General features: G+C 38.0%; 1 protein-coding gene across 3 annotated transcripts in view; it reads right to left on the bottom strand.

The window, feature by feature from the left end:
• Positions 1-21,024, bottom strand: part of FAM117B (family with sequence similarity 117 member B) — a 226,081-nt gene that overhangs the window by 63,118 nt on the left and 141,939 nt on the right. For all 3 annotated transcript variants that reach the window (XM_037850254.1, XM_037850255.1, XM_037850253.1), the window contains exons 3-4: positions 15,987-16,079; positions 14,989-15,102 (exon numbers count right to left, since the gene is read on the bottom strand). In XM_037850254.1, coding sequence (XP_037706182.1) covers positions 14,989-15,102; positions 15,987-16,079 — 207 coding nt within the window. The remainder of the gene's footprint in view (positions 1-14,988; positions 15,103-15,986; positions 16,080-21,024) is intronic.

Raw genomic sequence — 21,024 nt, 5'->3', positions numbered from 1 at the left:
TTTGGGGCAGTTTTGCAGAAGCCGCCATTACAGCATTGAGTAGACCATAAGGCCTTTCAAGAAAAAAGAGAAGGAAATCTGCCGTTACTGTAGCTACACCAATAACTGCAAAGCATTTGCAAACCACGAGGTCCACATTTTTCTCATGTAGAAAGTGCAGCATTTGGGACTGTTATAAAACAGGTATTCTAGTAGACTCTGGCATCGTCAGAGAAAAGGGTAAGTCCTTATGTTTCCCTAAAGGAAAAGGAAGATGAAGGGTCTACCCCAAGGGATTTTCAGACAGCAAAGGCTGGTTTGAAAAATTTTTAAAAATGTTCAGCCTATGCAATGTAAAAGTAATGGGAAAGGCAGCTAGGGAGTTCCCTGAAACTCTGAAAAAAAATTTTTTTTGAGCAGATTTTCCAGATCGTGGAGGCGCCACACCCCTAACCCCAGTCATGTGAAAGAGATAACTGTATATACTTATGTATATGAAATTTACTTTTCCTATATCTGATACACAGACCCAGAACCCCTTTCCTGAAATAAAATTTGTATTTCTAAATATAACTAGGTATATACAAATATAAGTGAGTTTCAGATTAACTGAGGGATCATCTCTAGGCAGCTCTTGAAGATCAAATTCTTCCTTGTACAAAGGTAAAATCTATCCCTCATAAGATCTGCCCTTTGGAAACATAAAGAAAAAAAATACCTCTTGTTTTCTCAGCTTTTCATTCATTTTGCTTAAAGCAGAATGTTTCAATAAATCCCAGTTAATTAAACTTTTTAATCAGGTAGGTCATTTTCTAGTTTTGTTTCATATTTACTTTCTCTATATATCTACATACATTACAGCTTAAACATCAAATTCTGTACAAAAACTGGGAATCAGTCAACAAAGTAAGGATACCAAGAGAATGTATGGCTAACACTGAATCCTCTAAGATCAGCCTACTTTATAACTTAAATGTCAGCTTCAAGTGTGGGGATAAGACTGTGGTCTGGCATACAAAGTCAGGAAAGATGAGACTACCTACTGACATAGCTGTATAGGGGAGAGAAATATACAGTTAAATTTTCAAAGAAGAAAAAAGTTGTCCTAAAGGTAGGATGATAGGATGAAAAAAATAAGTCTGTTCAGCAATTCCACAGAGATTCACGAGAGAAATATGAGTCAGAAACCCCTAATATAACAAAAGGGGGTGAAAAACTAATGTTTAGAGTGGGAAAAAAATGAGAAAGCACCTGAAATAAAGGCTTTCCTATCTTAAGGGCTTTTGATTTGGGCCTCCACATGGCAGTACTTCTTCCTAAACTATCATCATTACTTTATTTCTGTCCTCTGGAGATCGCTGTCCTCTCAATGGTATCCACCTCCTTGGCTGTTCTAAGCTGCAGGTCCCAGCAGAAGTAGCTTTCTTCTAAAAAAATTTCTAAATGGAAAAATTTCCAAAAATTCAAGAATAGCAATCATGTCCAAAAGTGACAAACAGATTCCTGTGTAAAAGAGTAATTTTTGTTTTTAAAAGTGCAATGCTCCTCTCATTCCTCAGATGAAAACAGTTTTCTTCTTCTGTACCTCACTGTTCTTTATTCTCAAACCCTCTTAGGTAACAACTATAGAGGTCCCAGCACACATGAAAAATTTAGGAAATCAGATAGGAAGGCTTTCTTGCTGGAGGCTATAAAAAATAGCCAGAAAACACCAGCACAATTTTCTAATTCTTATCTCAAAATTAGTTCATGTGACAGTGGAGATGCTACCATCTCCAACTGTTCTGACTCTAATCCTCAATCAAACAATTCTGAACTGTGTTGGCTTTATTTTGTAATGAGACTATTTCTTGAAATACTCCTAAAGAGCAGGACACTATAAGCATCTGAGGGTAACATCATTTTTGAAAAGCATTAACATATAAAAGATTCTCTCCTGTAAGAATTAGCAGTATATTCTTCCTAACGAATGGCTCCCCTGAATTTCCAGAGAATCATTCAAAAAAGTACATGATAAATCCATTGTAAGCCCAAGAAAAAGATCTTTTATCAATTAGTGGTTGTAGACCATAGCACGTATCAGAAGAGCAATACCGTCCCCTCAACTGCTAAAGGATACTGATGGATTTGTAATGAAAATCATGTTCCACATATAAGAAAATCCAAACAAAAAACTCCTCAGTGACTCTTAAAGGCTACTAAAAAAAAAATTTAAAGAACCCGCAAAATATTTGAACTTCTTAAGAAAATAATGGATAACTCTACCCCTAGAAAATTATAAATATAGAAAAAGCTTTAAGTACAAAGAAACTGAACCAACTAAATGGCCAAAGCTAGAGAAATGCTCTACAGAATATGAAATCAATAAAAATGTTCCAAAAGCATCTGTAATGACAACATAAACATTTTTCAATGTTAAATACAAATAGGTACAATATAAAATCTAATATATGATATGATCTCAATAAGGAATGCAAACAAAAAATACTCTTAAAATCTTTGAGAGTGAAACGATTTTTTTTATTTTTTTAAAATAATACCTTTGAGATATAATTTTCCTATTTCATTTCTCTTTAGTTTCTGAAATCTCTATAGTGAGCAGCATCTAAATACATTTATAATAATAAAAGCTTTAAAAAGAAGTTTAACAAGAAGCTGGCAGAGAAGCTTGATGGAAAAACCAATTGATTTGTTCACTTCTTTTATCTTAAGGTACTATACACACCTCAACTAACCTAAAATTTACTGAGCAATTATCATATACCAAGAATTGCATTAAGTGTTTTATAACATTTTATCTCATTTAATCCCCAGGAAAACACAATATATGGGTAATATTGCTATCCAGAGAAGTTGAGGAACTTCATACAACTAGCAAGTGGCAGGACCCAGATTTTAAGCTCGAGTCTCATTTCAGAGCTCCTGCACTCAATCTCTCCACTGTTACATGACCTCTCAACTTTACTATTTCGTTCTTTTACCATGTAATCTAATTTACTATTTTGAGATAATTTTATTTGTATTTTATGTTGATAGATTTTTTAAATAAAAGTTTTACTGAAATATGTTATAATACCATACAATTCATTCATTTAAAGTGTACAACTATTTGTTTTTTCAATAATTTCAAACAGTTATGCTACCACCATGACACATTACACCAGAAAGAAACCCCATAGCCACTAGCAGTCACTCTCCATTTCCTCCTGACCTGCCCAGTCCCAAGCAACCACAATATCTACTTTCTGTCTCTATGGATTTACCTTTTCTGGACATTTCATATAAACAGAATCCTGTAATACGTGGACCTTTGTGAATGGCTTTTTTCACTTAGCCTAATGCTTTCAAAGTTCATCCATGTGTGTTGGTACTTCATTCCTTTTTATGATGGAATAATAGTCCGCTGTACTACATTTATTTATCCATTAATCAGTTAATGGACATTGAGCTTGTTCCATTTTGGGCTGTTATAAATAAGACTGCTATAAACATTCTTGTACATGTTTTCAATTCTCTTGGGTACATACCTAGGGGAGAAACTGCTGGATCATATGGCAACTCAATGATTAATCTTTTGAGGAACTGCTAAATTGTTTTCCAAAGTAGCTGTGCCATATACATTTCTGTCAGCTGTGTATGAGGGTTCCAATTTCTCTGCATCCTTGCCAACACTTGTTATCATCTGGCTTTTTAATAATAACCATCATAGTAGGGTTTTGATTTGCATTTCCCTATTCACTAATGCTGTTGAGCATTTTTTCATGGGCATATCTTCTTTGGAGAACTGTATTCAGATCCTTCACCCATTTTTAACTGCATTATTTATTCCTTTTATTATTGAGTTGTAAGAGTTCTTTATATTCTAGATACAAGTCCCTTATCAGATATATGATCTGCAAAATATTTTTTCTCCTCTGTGAGTTGTCTTTTCACTTTGTGTCTTTCGTAGCAAAATTTTTCACTTTTGATGAAGTCCAATTTATCTACTTTTTCTTAGTTTGCCTGTGCTTTTGGTATCATATCTAAGAAACCACTGCCTAATCCCAAGTCATGAAGAGTTACAACTATGTTTTCTTCAAAGAATTTTTAATTTAGTTCTTACAATTAGGACTTTGATCATTGTGAATTACTTCTATATATGGTGTGAGGTATTTTTTTTAACTTTTTATTGGAGTAACATACATACAACTCAAAATTTCCCATTTTAGCCACTTTCAAGTGTACAATTCAGTGGTATTAATTACATTCACAATATTGTGCTACCATCACCAACATCCATTACCCCAACTTTTTCATCACCTCAAACAGAAACTTGACACCCATTAAGCAATAACTACCCCCTTTCCCCCATTACCTGAAATGGTAGAAATATTTTTCAAATAATGTTTTAAAGGTATGATAGTTAGCCTTGGCTAGGCTACAGTACTCAGTTATTCAAGCAAACACCAATCTAGGTGTTGCTGTGAAGGTATTTTGTGGATGTACTTAACATCTAAAATGAGTTCACTTTAAGTAAAGGAGATTATTCTAATAATGTGAGCAAGCTTCATACAATCAATTGAAAGGCTTAAGAAAAAAACTGAGGTTTCCCTAAGGAAGAAGAAATTCTCCCTCAAGATTCAGCATTAACTTCTGTTTCCAGCCTGCCTGCTTGTCAGTAGTTTCAAACTAGCCAGCCCTGGCAATCATGTAAGCCAATTTCTTAAAAGAAAGTTCTTAATATACTCATACACATACATACATATATGTGTATACATAGCCTACTTTTTCTGTTTCTCTGCAGAGCCCTAACTGATATATGTTTTGAGAAAATGGTTCTAGAGGAACAGAAATTTAAGGATGAGTTTTTTCAATTGGTTCTCGGTTTTCTGGAATTGATTTTCCAATCTGATTAGATTTAAAGGCACTAATGACTATTTTCAGTGGTAAAGCTGGCAGTGATAGTCCTTATGTGATGTGGCAATAGACATATGCAAAATATAACCACTGAATACTCTTAATCAAATAATTTAAAAAGTCAAGGTTCTAGGTAACCATGTATCCAAAACCTCACAACATTTGAATCAAACTAACAAATATGAGATTGGCTAGTTGCCCCTAACTGTGCTGAAGAAAGTGGTGAAAGCAAAGGATGAACTCAGACCTTCAAATTCCCAGCTCAAGTTACACATGAAATGACCTGAAAGCTTCTATTTCTGTCCTGAAAGAAACTCTTACCTCCTTTAGCTGAAGAGCTGAGATTCCTGAAAACCAAACCCAGAGTCGCATCTTACCAGTGGATGAATTACAACACAAATTGAATTCCCAACCTACAGAGTTCTGTTGAAGTAAAAGCACTGACTGGGAAGGAATGGGATCCCGAAAATTGGAACGTGGACAAATGACAGACTCCAACCCCCTAAATTTTGTTGTCTATGCCAGCCGAAGCAGCTCTTCTATCCCTGTCTGAGGTTCACCCTGCTTTACCAAAAGAACCTGTAATGGACTCTCCTGAGGTAACTGCCTTACATGACACTGCTGATTCTCCTTAGGACCTAACCCCACCTCCCTCTTTGCTTCTAGACCTAAAATTACACTCAAGTACCAGTAGAGCTGGAAGGATAAGGTACAAAGTGTGACCCACAAGACATACTACACACCAAAAACTGCATGATTTTACCAAAATATACAGACAGAAATCTGGGAACTATCAGTGGATTTGCATATTAAGGATGTGAGATAGCGGCTGGATCAGGCCAAATTTATTGTTATGGACACTAAGCAGAGATTCTGGTTTCAATGTTGTAGCTTCGGTGGTCAGAAAAGACTTTTTTTTTTAATTTTATTTTGAAATAAATTCAAACTTACAGAAACAGTTGTGAAAACAATACAAACCCCATAAACAGAACTCCAGCATACACCAACCCCCCTCCCCTGAAACCCCGATCCACCAACTTTAACATCCTGTCACACCATTTCTTTCTTTCCCTCCCTCCCTCCCTATCATCCATCATCTATTGCTCTGTCTTCTGAACATATGAGAGCAAGCTGCACACATCCTTGAACAAACAATATAATTCACATATACATTTCCCATGAACAAGAACATTCTTTTATGCAATCCCATTAAGCACAGCTAAGAAGTTCAAGAAATTCAACATTGATACAAAGCTTACATCCTGTATTTCCTTTTTTTCCTTTCTTATGTCCCATCTGTGTCCCTTTGAGCCTCCTCTCCTCCATCCTCAGATCCCATCCAGGATCATCCTTGGCTTTTAACTGTCAATATCTATTTAGACTTTTTTTTTTTTTTCAATTGTGGAAACATATATACAACCTGAATCTTCCCATTCCAACCCCTCCCTAGCATTCCATTAGCGGGACTAATCACATTTAGAATGTTGCAATGCCATCACCTTCCCACCATCCATTACCAGAAATTTCCCTTCACCCCAAACAGAAACCCTACTGTGCCAGTTTGAATGTATTATGTCCCCCAAATGCCATTATCTTTGATGTAATCTTGTGTGATCGGACCTATCGGTGTTGATTAGATTGTAATTCTCTGAGTGTTTCTTTTGATTGTTTCCATGGAATGTGCCCCACCCTACTGTGGGTGATAACTCTGATGAGATAATTTCTATGGAGGTGTGGCCCCACCCATTCAGGGTGGGCATTGATCAGTGGAGCCATATAAATGGGCTGACAAACAGAAGGAACTCAGTGCAGCTGAGAGTGAACTTTTGAAGAGGAGCTACAGCCAAGAGGGACACTTTGAAGAAAGCACAGGAGCTGCAGATGAGAGACAGTTTGAAGATGGCCATTGAAAGCGGACTCTTGCTCTGGAGAAGCTGAGAGAAGACAAATATCCCAAGTACAACTAAGAGTGACATTTTTGAGAAACTGCAGCCTAGAGAGGAACATCCTGGGAGAAAGCCATTTTGAAACCAGAACTTTGGAGCAGACACCAGCCAGTGCCTTCCCAGCTAACAGAGGTTTTCTGGACACCATTGGCCATCCTCCACTGAAGGTACCCAATTGCTGACGTGTTGTTATCTTGGACACTTTATGGCCTTAAGATTGCAACTGTGTAACCAAATAAGCCCCCTTTTATAAAAGCCAATCCATCTCTGGTGTTTTGCATTCCAGCAGCATTAGCAAACTAGAACACCTATATTAATTTCTTAACTCCCTGTTGTCCCTTCCCCCACTGCTCGTAACCCATACTCTACTTTTCATCTCTATGGTCATATTCTGATACTTTCTTTGTATTTACCATGGGGCTTAAATTAAACCTCTTAAATCTATAACAATCTTGTTTTTCTTTGATACAAACTTAACTTCAATAGGACACATAAACTATGATCCTATACTCCCCCATTCCCCCACATTTATGTAGTTCTTGTCAAAAATTACATATTTTACATTAAGTCCAAAACCACTGATTCATCATTACCATTTATGTATTTTAGATCCTGTAGGAAGTAAATAGTGGAGCTACAACTCAAAAATACAGTAGTATTGGTATTTATATTTACCATGTGATCTTTACTGGAAATCTTTATTTCTTCATGTAGTTTCAGTCAATTGTTTAGTGTCCCTTCCTTTCCACCTGCTCAATTCCCTTTAGCATTTCTTATAGGACTGATCTACTGGTGAGGAAGTCCCTCAGCTTTTGATTATCCGGGAATGTTTCCGTCTCTCCCTCATTTTTTCCCTTCAGTTGTTTGTGAATTTTCTAAGTCTCTGACGGCTATTGACTTCTATTTGTATTCCATTGTGGTCAGAGAATGTGCTTTGAATAAATTCAATTTTTTAAAAAATTTATTGAGGCTTGTTTTATGTCCCAGCATATGGTCTATTCTGGAGAAAGATCCATGATTACTAGAGAAGAATGTGTGTCCTGGTGATTTGGGATGTAATGTTCTATATATGTCTGTTAAATTTCTCTATATCTCTCTCTCCTTTCTTTCTCTGTCAGTAGGGCTCCCTTTAGTATATGAAGTAGGTCAGCTCTTTTATTAGCAAAATCTCTCAGCATTTGTTTGTCTGTGAAAAATTTAAGCTCTCCCTCAAATTTGAAGGAGAATTGTGCTGGATAAAGTATTCTTGGCTGGAAATTTTTCTCTCTCAGAATTTTAAATATGTCATGCCACTGCTTTCTAGCCTCCATGGTGGCCGCTGAGTAGTCACTACTTAGTCTTAGGTTGTTTCCTTTGTATGTGGTGAATTGCTTTTCTCTTGCTGCTTTCACAACTTGCTCCTTCTCTTCAGTATTTGACAGTCTGATCAGAATATGTCTTGGAGTGGGTTTATTTGGATTTATTCTATTTGGAGTTCGCTGGGCATTTATGCTTTGTGTATTTATACTGTGTAGAAGGTTTGGGAAGTTTTCCCCAACAATTTCTTTGAATACTCTTTCTAGACCTTTACCCTTCTCTTCCTTTTCTGGGACACCAATGAGTCTTAAGTTTGGACGTTTTATTTTATCTATCGTATCCCTGAAATCCATTTTGATTTTTTCAATTCTTTTCCCCCATTCTTTCTTTTGTTTTTTTCATTTTCCATTTTGTGGTCCTTGAGGACACTGCGTCGTTGTTCAACTTCCTCTATTCTTGTATTATGAGTATCCAGAGTCTTTTTAATTTGACCAACAGTTTCTTTTATTTCCATAAGATGTTCTATTTTTTTATTTACTCTAGCAATTTCTTCTTTATGGTCTTCTAGGGTCTTCTCTATGTCCTTTATATCCTGTGCCATGCTCTCATTGTTTGTCTTTAATTCTTAGATTAATTGCACCAAGTACTATGTCTCTTCTGATCTTCTGATTTGGGTGTTTGGGTTTGGGTTCTCCATATCGTCTGGTTTTATCATATGCTTTAAGATTTTCTGTTGGTTTTGGCCTCTTGGCATTTGCTTTACTTGATAGGATTCTTTCCGGATATAAAAAATACCGATCTCTAATTTATCAGAGCTACAGCTTGGTGGCGTACACGTTCTCTAACTAACCAGCAGATGGCATCCGCGAGTCTCTTATTCCCCTCAGGTCAGTTCTCACCAACTTTGTCTTTGTGTTGTGTGGGGATCTGATTCTTGCGGGGTTCAACTGGTGCACTAAGTTTGAGTGTGTTGTGATTCTGTCCACCCTGAATGTAGGGCGTGTGTCTGGGTGGTTAGGGAGGCAGGGCAGCTTTAATAATCAAACCTCCCAGGTGTTCCCGGAGGTTTAAAGCTGTTACAAGAATCTAAGCCTTCATTTCAGTCTTGCCTCAGATTGTCTCTGCCGCTGACCCACAAGTCTCCATCATTTGTGTAGGGTCCCTGGGATTTCCAAGCGGGTCCCCCCTCTCAGCTGTGCTCTTCCAGGACCTCTGCTGAGGGAAGGCAGTGCCACAATCACAAGTGTGTGCAGGCCCGCCAGGTAAGCCCTGGGCCGCCAGGCCGTGCAGCGGCACTCCCAGCCCACTGCAAAGATGGCTGAATGGGACGTGTTAATCTCCCCCTCTCACACAGCTCCGCCTTCCCAGCTCCGGGACAACCAGCTGCAGGCGCACCAAAGGCCACTGTCCATGGCCAATACTGTGGTGCGTGCGCGGGGCTGCGGGAAAAACTCCCCATCACACTGGGTTTCTTGGCACGGCTCCGGGCTGTGGGTCAGGCCCAGGCAGCAGTGTCCCCCGCCCACGGGGAGATGGCTGCAAGGGGCGCAGTTTCTTTCTCCTTTTGGCTCCCTGGCCCTGAGAAAATCGCAGCAGGCTATCCTCCACGCCAGACACCGAGATGTTGGCACATTCTGTTCCTGTCGTGCTTCACTGCGTGGTTCTCACCGTCTTAACCGCAGCCGCTCCCGGGTTTTGTTTTGTTTTTTTTAAAGGAACTAGTCCGTCTCCAAACACCAACCCACAGTTTCCCCACACCGCAGCATGGCCGCTGGACTTTCAGCCAGCTCACTCACTCATTTCCGAATGCAGACTCCTGGTTCCAAGTGCATGCTCCCTGTCGATTTATCAGACCTTGTCCGGCTGATGCATTGCTGGAAACTGGTGTTCTAGGACACTTTCTGGCTTTTATCTAGTATTTTTCATGGAGGTGTTTTTTTGTCCTGTCTCACCTAGCCACCATCTTAGGTACCAAACAGAAAAGACTTTTAACAATTAGTTACTGGGTTGGATGAAACAAAGACCAAAAGGTTGCCCCACACTAAATGAAGCTGAAATGTCATAACTGCCTTGGTATACTGTAGAGGAAGGTATCCAAAGTTCAAAGGAGATTGGAATATTAGAATTATCATGTTAGACCTGCTCATAAACCCTCTGTCTAGAAAACATACTTTCACCATGACAATGAGAAACAAATTTGTGAGGGGGGGGGCTCACACATTCTTGAAGAGCTCTGTGGTTGATCCTCTCTGTGGGTCAGAAATTACAGTGGGACTGCTGCCACTTACCTAAGATCTTTAAATGTTATGGGGATAATTGGGGCCTGGGGTGGTAGGAGCCTAATGGTAGCACTTAACTGTCAAAGACAAGTTAGACGAGGTTACTATAATGGACAACAAAGTCAAAGCAGTAATCGGAGTAATCTGTCCTATAGTATTGGCTAGTTTATCATGGCATCACTAGAAGAGAAACAGATGGGCAGTCTACTAAATTTGTACTTAATCTGCATAAGCAAAAAAGGTCCACGTTGAGCGAACAGAAGTCTAACTTGAATCACCAAAACAGACACACACAGTCCCTCAATCAATTCTGACTTAAACCAGTCCCCTTAAATGAAGGGGAGCCCAGGTCCCCTTGAGGAAGGACTCTGGTACACTGCCAAAAATTTAAATGATTAATCATCCTCTCAGTCTTTCTCAAAGGGACCCACAGCCTTTTACCATGGTGACTATGCATTGGAGAAAAGGAAATAATCAAACTTTTTAGGGATTACTGAACTTTGGCTCTGAACTAACAGTACTTCCAGGAGATTCAAAACATCAGTATAAGGGCTTATGGAATTTAACTCAGGTCCATCTCACAGTGCTTTTAATCTGTCCCTAAACCCATCCTATGGTTATCGTCCCAGTTCCAGAATGCAAAATTGGAACAGACATACTCAGCAACTAGCAGAAATGGATAGATAACTACTCTGGTTTTGAGAACTACTTCTGGTTTGCCTCTGGGCCTTAGTAGACTGAATGCTTTGCCATGCGTTACCAAGTTACTGTGCAACCCCAGCTGCCGTCATGAATGGAGCGTAGTCTGACCTAACAAGCCATAAGGGGGGGCAAGCACAGCAGCATTCCATCATCAAATGGAAGTGGTATAAATGAGATCAGGCTTGAGTAGGACTTGAAGGCAAAACTAAGTTATATATGAAGTGACCCAAATGCTCATGGCCCCCACTCCTGTCAATTACCATCTCTTTCCCAGTTCACATCTCTGGCCGTGTAACAGTTCCCTATGATCAGCTGACTGATGAAGAGAAAACCCGGGCCAGATTTACAGATCATTCTGTGTAATGCACAAGCACTACCCAAAAGTAGACAGCTGTAGGACTACAGACCCTTTGTCGGATATCCCTGAAAGACAGTGATGAAGGGAAATCCTCCCAGTGAGCAGTACTCTGAGCAGTGTGCCTGGTTGTTCATTTTCTTTAGATGGAGAAATGGCCAGAGGTATGAGTCTCTACTGATTCATGGGCTGTGGCCAATGGTTTGGCTAGATGGTCAGGGATTCGAAAGGAACATGACTGGAAAACTGGTGACAATAAGGTCTGGGGACAAGGTACGTGGATAAATCTCTCTGAAAGGACAAAATCACAAAGATCGCAGAACTGTAACCTACAATATTCTTTGAAATTTGCTAACTACTTGTTAAATTGCATTTGGAAAATTATCACATGTATATATATGTTATATTCTACAATTAAAAAAATATGAGAAAAAAAATCAAGAAGATATTTGTGTTCCATATGAACGTTCACCAAATGGTGACCTCAGTAGAGGAGAATTTCAATTAGTGGATAGAATAACCCACTCTGTGGACCATTCAGTCCATCTCTTTCCCCAGCCATTCCTGTCACTGCCCCATGGGATCATCAACAAGATGGCAGCAGAAACAGAAGTTATGCATAGACTCAGCAACATGGATTTCCATTAACCAAGACTGACCTAGCTGGGTTTTTTGTTGTTGTCCTTGCTGTTGTTTTCGAATGTCAAATGCACTTTACTGGCTCCTGGGAACTTCAAATACCGTTCTTGCCAAGCCTGGGGCACACCTCCCCAGCCCCTCCAGCTGCACAAGAAGCAAGGTGGGTGGAGGAGTACATGGTACATTTTCTTACTCCAAAGGGTCTTGGATTTTGTTGGAACCACAGTTGCTTACTTCTCCCTCTGCAGCCCCTATCCCACCCTCGGCAGCTTCTCAGGATACGGAAAGGGATGCCTGGCTACCACTGCTGAGTATCTAATCTGCAAAAAAAGACTAAAACTGAGCCCCCAATATGGTACCTTTCCCTGGGTTATTGGTCAGCTACCTGGTGGCAAATTGATTATATAAGATTGCTTCAATCATGGAAGGAGCAGTGCTCTGTTCCTACTGGAATAGACACTTACTCTGGATATGTATTTGCCTTCCCTGCTTGCAATGCTTCTGCCAAAATTACTAGCCATGGACTTACAGAATGCCTTACTAATCATCATGGTATTCCACATAGAATTGCTTCTGATTAAGGAACTCAACCTCATACTACATGCACATCTGATCATACATCAATCCCTTGCATTTAAAAAAGTTCTCTGATACCCCTAGGACAAAGTCCAAGCTTCTTAACAATGGTGACAAGGAGACCTTCAGATCTGGTTACTATTTACTACTTCTACCTTGGGCTATAATGGCTTCCACCTATAGTACTTCCCTTATAGTCTCCCTTCCACCTATAAGACAGGCTAACTCCTACTTATCTTTCAGGGATATGCTCAGGCATCACTTTCTCTGAGAAGTCTTTCCAGATGCTCCCATTTCCAGACCAAACAAAAACACCCCTTCTATAGCACTCAGGACTTTCTCTATCAACACACTCATTACACTGTATTATAATTAACTGTATACTTATATCTAGCCAATATTAGAGTTGGTGAGGGCAAGCCCCAGTATTTCATCTACCACTGCATCCCCTAATGAATACTACAATAACAGGCAAGTGGTAGATTTCTAATAAGCATTACATGGATGGACAAACAGCCTCAAAAGTACAGAAAAGTGGTACTTTTCTCCACTAGAGAGTGACTCCAGTAAAATAAACTCACACACTCATAGTAGATAATATTTCCATGTTCACAGTTTAATAATTTCAATTGGTCATGATTGCCATTGTTATAATATCATGATGGCACATGTGCCTGATCTCTGGTTGGATATTATACTCAATAAAATAAGTCAAGTAGTCAAGATGTCTGGCATGTCAAGTGGAAAAAACCCAAGCTACATGAATTTATCTTTCAAGCTACCATATTTACTAGCCTTTACCTTCTCTGCAAAGCGATTTGCTAGAATTAAACCAACATGAACTTCATGCAAGCACCAATAATCTTTATTAAGCAAATTCAACTTCTAAGGGAAAAAATAGAAAATTTAACTACTTTTCAATTGCTGATTTTTACATAACTTAAAATAATCACTTCAGAAACTTATAAACTCATAAATTCCATATTAACCACTAATTCTACTTGGAGAAAAAATACAGATGGGGGCAAGGAGAGAGATAATCTCTTAGGGATATATAATATATTATTTATGAAGGAATAGGAAGAGGTGGAAGGTTGACAAATTCACCTGTGAAAATCATCTGGGTCTGCAGCCCCTTGAGGGAGAAAAGTTTGGTTTTTAATAAATCTCCAATTTTGATAGTTATTAGTCTATTCACATTTTTCTTCTTTTCTCACTTTTCAATTTTACGTTTCTATTTCCCCAAAAATAAATCCACTATGCTTAGGTTTTAACTTTATTACTGTATGTTCATATTTTTCTTAAAATATTCTGTATATGGAAAAGAACTATTGAAAACTACAACCAAACTACATATTTATGAAATCAAATTTACTAATGTATTAATAATTTAGAATAAAATCAGTTTTAAAAAATATATATTTATACCCACACATTTTCTTTAAAAAAAACTCATGTATACTTGCCAATCATCAGAAGATATCCTATAAAACACGTTGGCAAACTTTTCCTAGGCCAAACAGTGAATAATTAAGGCTTTGCAGACTAGATAGTCTCTGTCACATCTACTCAACTCTACAAAAACAGGTGGAGGGTCACAATAAGCCTATAGGAGACAGTTTGCCAACTCCAGTCCTATAAAATAACCTCCAAGTCAGAGAACTACACTTACTAGTTTCCATCTACCTTCCAGGTCCTACTGCCTTACTGTTAAGACAGAAAATTAAATCTAGGCTCCCCCTGATTCCCAATGCTACATTCAAAGGACATGAAAGATTCAATCATGGGATTTAAAATGAACATGCTCTCTCCTTGCCAAGAGACCCAGTCTCTTTCAGTTCCGATAAAGAGAAATGCTCCCAGAATGAACCATAGAGAGCAGCTCATATGGCTCTATTAAGGAACCAAAGCAGCTAAGACTTTTCCCTACCAAAAGACCTAATGACACAGATATATTATCCCCAATCTTCATATGAGGAAACAGATTCTTAGAAAGGGTGAGTTATGTGCCCGGAGTCTGAGTCTGTGACCAACAGTTGTATCTCTATATTATTCTGCCTCCAATATAAAGAACTGATAAGACAAAGAGTGTCATTCAAAATATGTAATTAGTTATGTCTTCAAAAGTCATATCTCAGACCACCAAAAGAAAATATCATTTTTGCAACCTAATATTCTGTTTTTATATGATGACTATGATTCAATATTTAACCAGTTTCAAGTATATTTTTGGACATTTTTGTCCTAAACAGTTACTATGAAATAACACATCACCATGCCATTACTCCTTGTCTGGATTTCATTGTATCCATGCTCCTACCTGACACTGGTTAATAGCTGCATGGTTGCCGTGGAACGGAGACTGTCTTTCTTTATCTCGATGATGGCGACTGCTGTGTTTACTTCTCTGCAACTGCTGACGTAATTTTGCAATCTGAAAAGGGGAAAAATAACAAGTGCACCAGTGTATTTTCCACTATAAATAAAAACATATCCTAACTTAATAAAAATCAGTAAAATTCAGCCTTAATAACTAAGTTTTTAAATAACAGAAAATCTGATTTAATGTAAAAAAAAATTATATAGAGAGAGATAGAGTTTTGTTTCAACATTGTCCTGAGCCTTCCCAAACACTAAACAAATGAAGTCTTCCATAGTTAGAATAAACTACATTACAGCTTTCACAAAGAATTCAAAATGATGATATTCTCTTATTGTATTTATGATGAATCAACTTTTAGATTTTTTAATGAAACACCTAACCTTCAAAACTCCAAAAAATTAAATTCAAGCCATAATACACATTTACAGATATAACCTTCAACTAACAATTGCAATTATTCCATGACTGATTTTTTTCTGTTTTATTTCTTCATTACATGCAAAATGCAAATGCCATAATAATAGGCATGTAAAACAATAATCACTAAAAGCACAGAGCCATAATCCACCCCCTATATATAGGATTACTGAATTTCAGAAACACTACCATATATGGAGATAATAAATGCAAATTTGTTGAATCACTACAGTCTTATACATCTGATATTTATATTGTATCAACAGGTATGAACTCTCCTTAAAAAAAGACCAAGAAAAACATACAATCAGGTAAGTAATATATTCTTATCAAATCAACACATTAACTGCTTTTCTCAACTCAACACAAAACTGTTATTTCTCAAGTCAAAAAAAACAAAACAAAAACAAAAACAAAAACAAAACACCAATGAAAACCGTACAGATCTTCACTGCCCACAACTTTCCAACCAACAGATCAAATTTCCACACCCACTTCCTTGAAACCATTTTTCTGACCTCTTTAAGTTGATCTGTACTGCCCCAGGATGCTGAACGTTTGTGAGACCCTTTCTTTTTCTCAGAGTATTCTTCGGCCCATGCACTCTCTGTCTATAATAGAAAAATGTATTTATTTAACAATTATGAATACCATATTTTACTACTATAAAATATATTCCCAATATGAAAATTTAGATATTAGAAAGTATTTAAAATCACACAAATTACCCATATTTCTCCAAGCGCCAGTTATGTAATTACAATTAGCATTTCAGCAGATTTCCTTCATTTTTATTACTAATAAAAAATTAGTAAGTAGTATTCTTACATAATAGAAACCATACAGTAAGTTTAGCATTTATTGAATGTAAGTATAGAGATACATATTAATAGCTAACATTCCGTGCTGTTATATGCTAGGCTCTGTAATTTCTTATACACTAACTTAAAACATTCAAAAGTTCTACAAGTTTTGCTTAGATAAGGAAACCATGATAATGAGAGGTTAGATAAGTTGCCTAAGGTCTCAAAGCTAAAACATGGCAATGTCAAGTTATAAACCAGACGCCAGAGCTCATAATCTTACTATACCATGCCTTGTCTTCTCTAAAAGTATCTGCAGAAAAGTCTCAAAAACGATACATCTTCAGTGGTTATTCCAAGCCCAGAACTTAAAAATACTGTATCAGGAAAGAAAATATATATAGTTCTTGGCCTATGAAAATATGTTTCACCCTCATCCATAGTAAAAGAAATCCAAGTTTAAAACTTCACTGAGACTGGGAGACTTGATAACATACATTCTATTACATTGCTGGTGAGAGTGTAAATTAATACAATGGAGGGAAATTCAGCGATCACTGTCAATATTACAAAAGCACAAACGGTTGACAACCCCTCTTCTAGTAACTTATCCTGAAGATGCATACAAAATGACATATTTATATTATTTCCTGTAGGACTGGGTTTTTTTCTTTTTTTCTTTTCTTTTGGCAGGGGAATAGAATGCAAAAATATACTTTTAAGGAAAAGCATTAGGTGTCAGAGACATTTTATCTTCCCCCTTGGAGTACTCTTTCTCCCTGGACCCCTCCCCTCTCCCCCTTTCCTCCTTGACCCTATCCATGATGACTTATCTGTTTATATTCTGTGGAAACATTCGAGCAGCAGTGTGTAGGCAGAATTATCAGGCCGCCCCTACTAATCTTCCATAGCACTGTTTTTACAAGTTAAAGATTAGGACAATATCATGAGAGGATTGGCTAAATAAATGATGTTATATCTTTATAACAGAATACTATGCAGCTATAAAAAAATAAATAAGGGAATTCATAAAGTATGGATATAAAATAATCTTCATGATTATTAAAAGAGAAATAGAAGGCTCATTACAGTGTGCATAGCAGCTACCTTTGTTTTGAACTGCCCAAAAGAATATATACATATATAAAATACCTCTGAAAGAATATACATAACAAAAGAAACTGGTATAATTTGTTGATGCATGAGAGGAAGATCCTTCACTGAACACAATTCTGTACCTCTTGAATTTTGTACTATATGAATGATTATATAGCCTATTTAAAAACAATTAAAATTACAAAAAGTATTGTACACTTTTTGAGTATCTTTTGTGCTCTTAACCTACCAATTACTAATTACAAAATAGTTTCTTCAAAAGGGGAAGAAGAGGAAAGGTTTTTCAAAATAAAAAAAAAAAAAAAATGTTATTCTAATTAGTCATTGCTCCAGGCTTGGACTGTCTCCTTATCACCAAGAGGACCCTATTCTGACAATGATCCTTAAACACTAAATCAGTACAGCTGCAACTAGGTCAACTCCCACCACTCCATATCCCATTCCTCCCTAAACTCCACTTTTACTTTAGGGCTACCAAGTTAATACATTAAGTCCTAAGGTAAACCCTATTAAGTTTATACTTTATTAATTGCCCACAGACAACATACCTCAGTTGTCAAACACTGGTCACAAAAACCAATCTATAAAAAGGACCAGAGGTATAAAGTACAGAAATAAAAGTAATGACCCTAATACTAACAAATTTAAAATATTGCCAAACACTTTCTTGTTACTATGCAGCACGGTATACATGGTTCAGATCAGATTTTGGAGTTAAACAAAGACATGTTTAAGTTCCTATTCAGTTGCATAACATCTTGTCTCCTAAGACAAGTGACTTAGCCTGTATGAATTTAATTCCTTCATCTGTAAGACAGGAATGATGTAAACTGCCTATTAAAATTATAAGGTGGAGGTGGGGAAAGATGACAGACTGATGAAGCATGGAATCTAGTTTCTCCTCTAGGGCAGCTGGTAAACAGTCAGGAACTGTCTGGAAAAGCCATTTCAGGGACTTCCATGACCGGTCACACATCGTACAGCAACGTGGAACAGGTGGAACGGCTGAGATTGCAGCAAAAACCTGTTAAGTTTCCCCAGCCAGGGGTCTAGCACCAACACCCCCACCCCCCACCCCAGGCAAGGCAGACTGTCTTAGAGCTGGTTCTCGAAGGAAAAAGAAACAATCTGTGCTGGGAGCAAGGAGAGGGGCTCAACTCAGCCCCAACTGCAGAATTAACAAATTCAGACTGCTGAATAAAAGCTCCAAGCACAGATAAACCAGGAGCAGGCACAGAAGGAACCCGGAGGATTCAGACTGGCAGAATGGAGGTGGGCCTGACAACTACAACAAAAAAACAGAGACTTTTGGAGTTGGAGGTATTCAGAATATTGGAAAAGGGGCTGGGCTCCAAGAAAAAGGGGCACATGGAGATGGGTACCACCGAGATGGGTACCACCTCGGGCTCTGGCTTCCAGGCCCGAGGAGCTGGGGTCGGGCTCTGAAAAGGTTTTCTTTTTTTTTTTTTTTTTTTTTTTAATTCTTTTCCTTTCTTGCTTTCCAACTCTATCTTTTTACTTTTCAATAGCCCATCAGAGCTCCTGCTTCAGCACTACACAGGGCAAGGGCAGAATCAAGAATTAAAGTTGTCTGAGAGTAACTATTCAGGTGAAAGAGATAATAGCCTAAAGGGCTTATCTTTAAATAGTCCATACTGTTACCGACAAAACTTAGGGGTTGAGGAACAGCCTTGAAAAAGGATTTTTTTTTTTTTTTTTGAAATAACTATTCTAAGTAGCTCATTACAGAAAGCCTCAGATATCTGCAATTGACTGCTGGACCCAGGCAAGGGCAGAGCTAAAATAGGTCTGAGAGACAAAGTAATGAGTCTAGTGGGGGAGGCAATTCCATAAAGGGCATAACTTCCCCAAGACAAGGGGCTGTAGCGCCCAGCTCAAATGGCGGACCTCCGTCAGAGAACTCAGACTCCAGGGGCTGGAAAACAGAAACCAGCTTGAGTCAGCCATGCTCCTGGCAGGGACAGGGTTTTGGAGAATTAAAGGCACCTGAAGCACCTCTTTACACTGGTAGGGAGCTGCGGGATGACAAGCACCACCTGCTGGACAGGATAGGAAAATCAAAGAGTTCAGAGGCTTCACAGAAGGGTCTGACAACAATTATAAATATACACCAAGCCAGAGTGCCCCAAAATACATGAGGCAAACACTGACAACACTGAAGGGAGAAGAAGATACCTCTATAATAATAGTTGGAGACTTCACTACACTGCTCTCATCAATGGACAGAACATCTAGACTCAGGATCAATAAGAAACAGAGATGTTGAACTGATGATAAATGTACTAGACTTGACAGACATTTATAGAACACTACACCCCACAACAGCAGGATACACATTTCTCTCAAGTGCTCATGGATCATTCTTTAGGCTAGACCACATGTTGGGTCACAAAGAAAGTCTCAACAAATTTAAAAAAAAAACTGATATTATACAAAGCACGTTCTCGGATCATAATGGAATGAGTTGGAAATCAGTAACGGGCAAAAGGTCAGGTCAAAAAATTCACAAATATATGGAGGTTACATAACACACTCTTAGACAACCAGTGGGTAATTTCACATAAAAATAGAGTTAGGATAGAAACAGGATGTGTTTTGTTTTATAAAAATATTTTTACCAAGTGCTATAACAAATAATGTGGTCTTCGCATGGCAATAATCAAATGTAAATGAAAAAGGATTTTGTAAAACATTGTATTATACCATAAGGGGGGAGGGGGAAAAAAAGTCCAATTTTTGTGTAATAATCTATAGGCCTGCTGGGGAAATCATGGACACACGCTAAGCAGCCATCTTCCAGCCCTTGCCAACCCCCACCTCCTCTTTTATTATGTCGTTTCCATTCCACAATCTGGGGGAGATGATAAATCTGATAAAAAAGCCCAACCAGACTGTAAGTCTGGAAACCAGGAACAAGCAGCCCCAGATGTTCATCAGGTCAGGGATTTTCAGTCGCAGGGTCTCTCCCTGTGGGGTTGATAACCACCACATCCAAACAGTATACATTTATCTCTCTTCTCGGATGCAAAGCAGAGCATAAAGAGCTACCATCTACTGACCCCAACTGTAGCAATTTTGGCCATCCCACGAAACCAACCATGACAGGATTTCTTTCACTGTTCTTTTGGATCCTTTCTACTGTGAAAGTAATAAAGGGTCATTTGCTGAAAGTTTCTGTTGTGCCCTGAACCTGTGTCCCCACTCTGCACCATGTAGCAACTCACCCAACAAGGCCACTAGGTCTCTGAGAAGGAGGGTAAGAGAAAGAACATATTCCACATATGTAAATGTCTAGGGATGCCATTATTTTACACTTTAAAGCCAAAAACAAAATAAATCTTTAACACTATCACACAATACAGTTCAGAGAAAAAACTTGGGCTAAAATTGTGATGAAGAGCTATTTTGTAAATACAACTCGAAATTCAACAATTTTCTTTTTAAAATTTTATACTTACATTTTGTACTTTAGTCAGGTATTCAACTCAAATTCTACTTGCTGAAGTTCTAGAATATGGTTTGGAAAAAAAGTTTACCTATATTTAAAGGGGAAAAACCTGGAGATCTCTCTAGATGGATAAAGCGAGCATCTTAATATATTAAGTGAAAAACAAAG

Source organism: Choloepus didactylus, chromosome 9 (assembly GCF_015220235.1).
Source record: "Choloepus didactylus isolate mChoDid1 chromosome 9, mChoDid1.pri, whole genome shotgun sequence".
NCBI classification, from domain to species: domain Eukaryota; kingdom Metazoa; phylum Chordata; class Mammalia; order Pilosa; family Megalonychidae; genus Choloepus; species Choloepus didactylus.
This window is presented reverse-complemented; position numbering and strand designations above follow the sequence as displayed.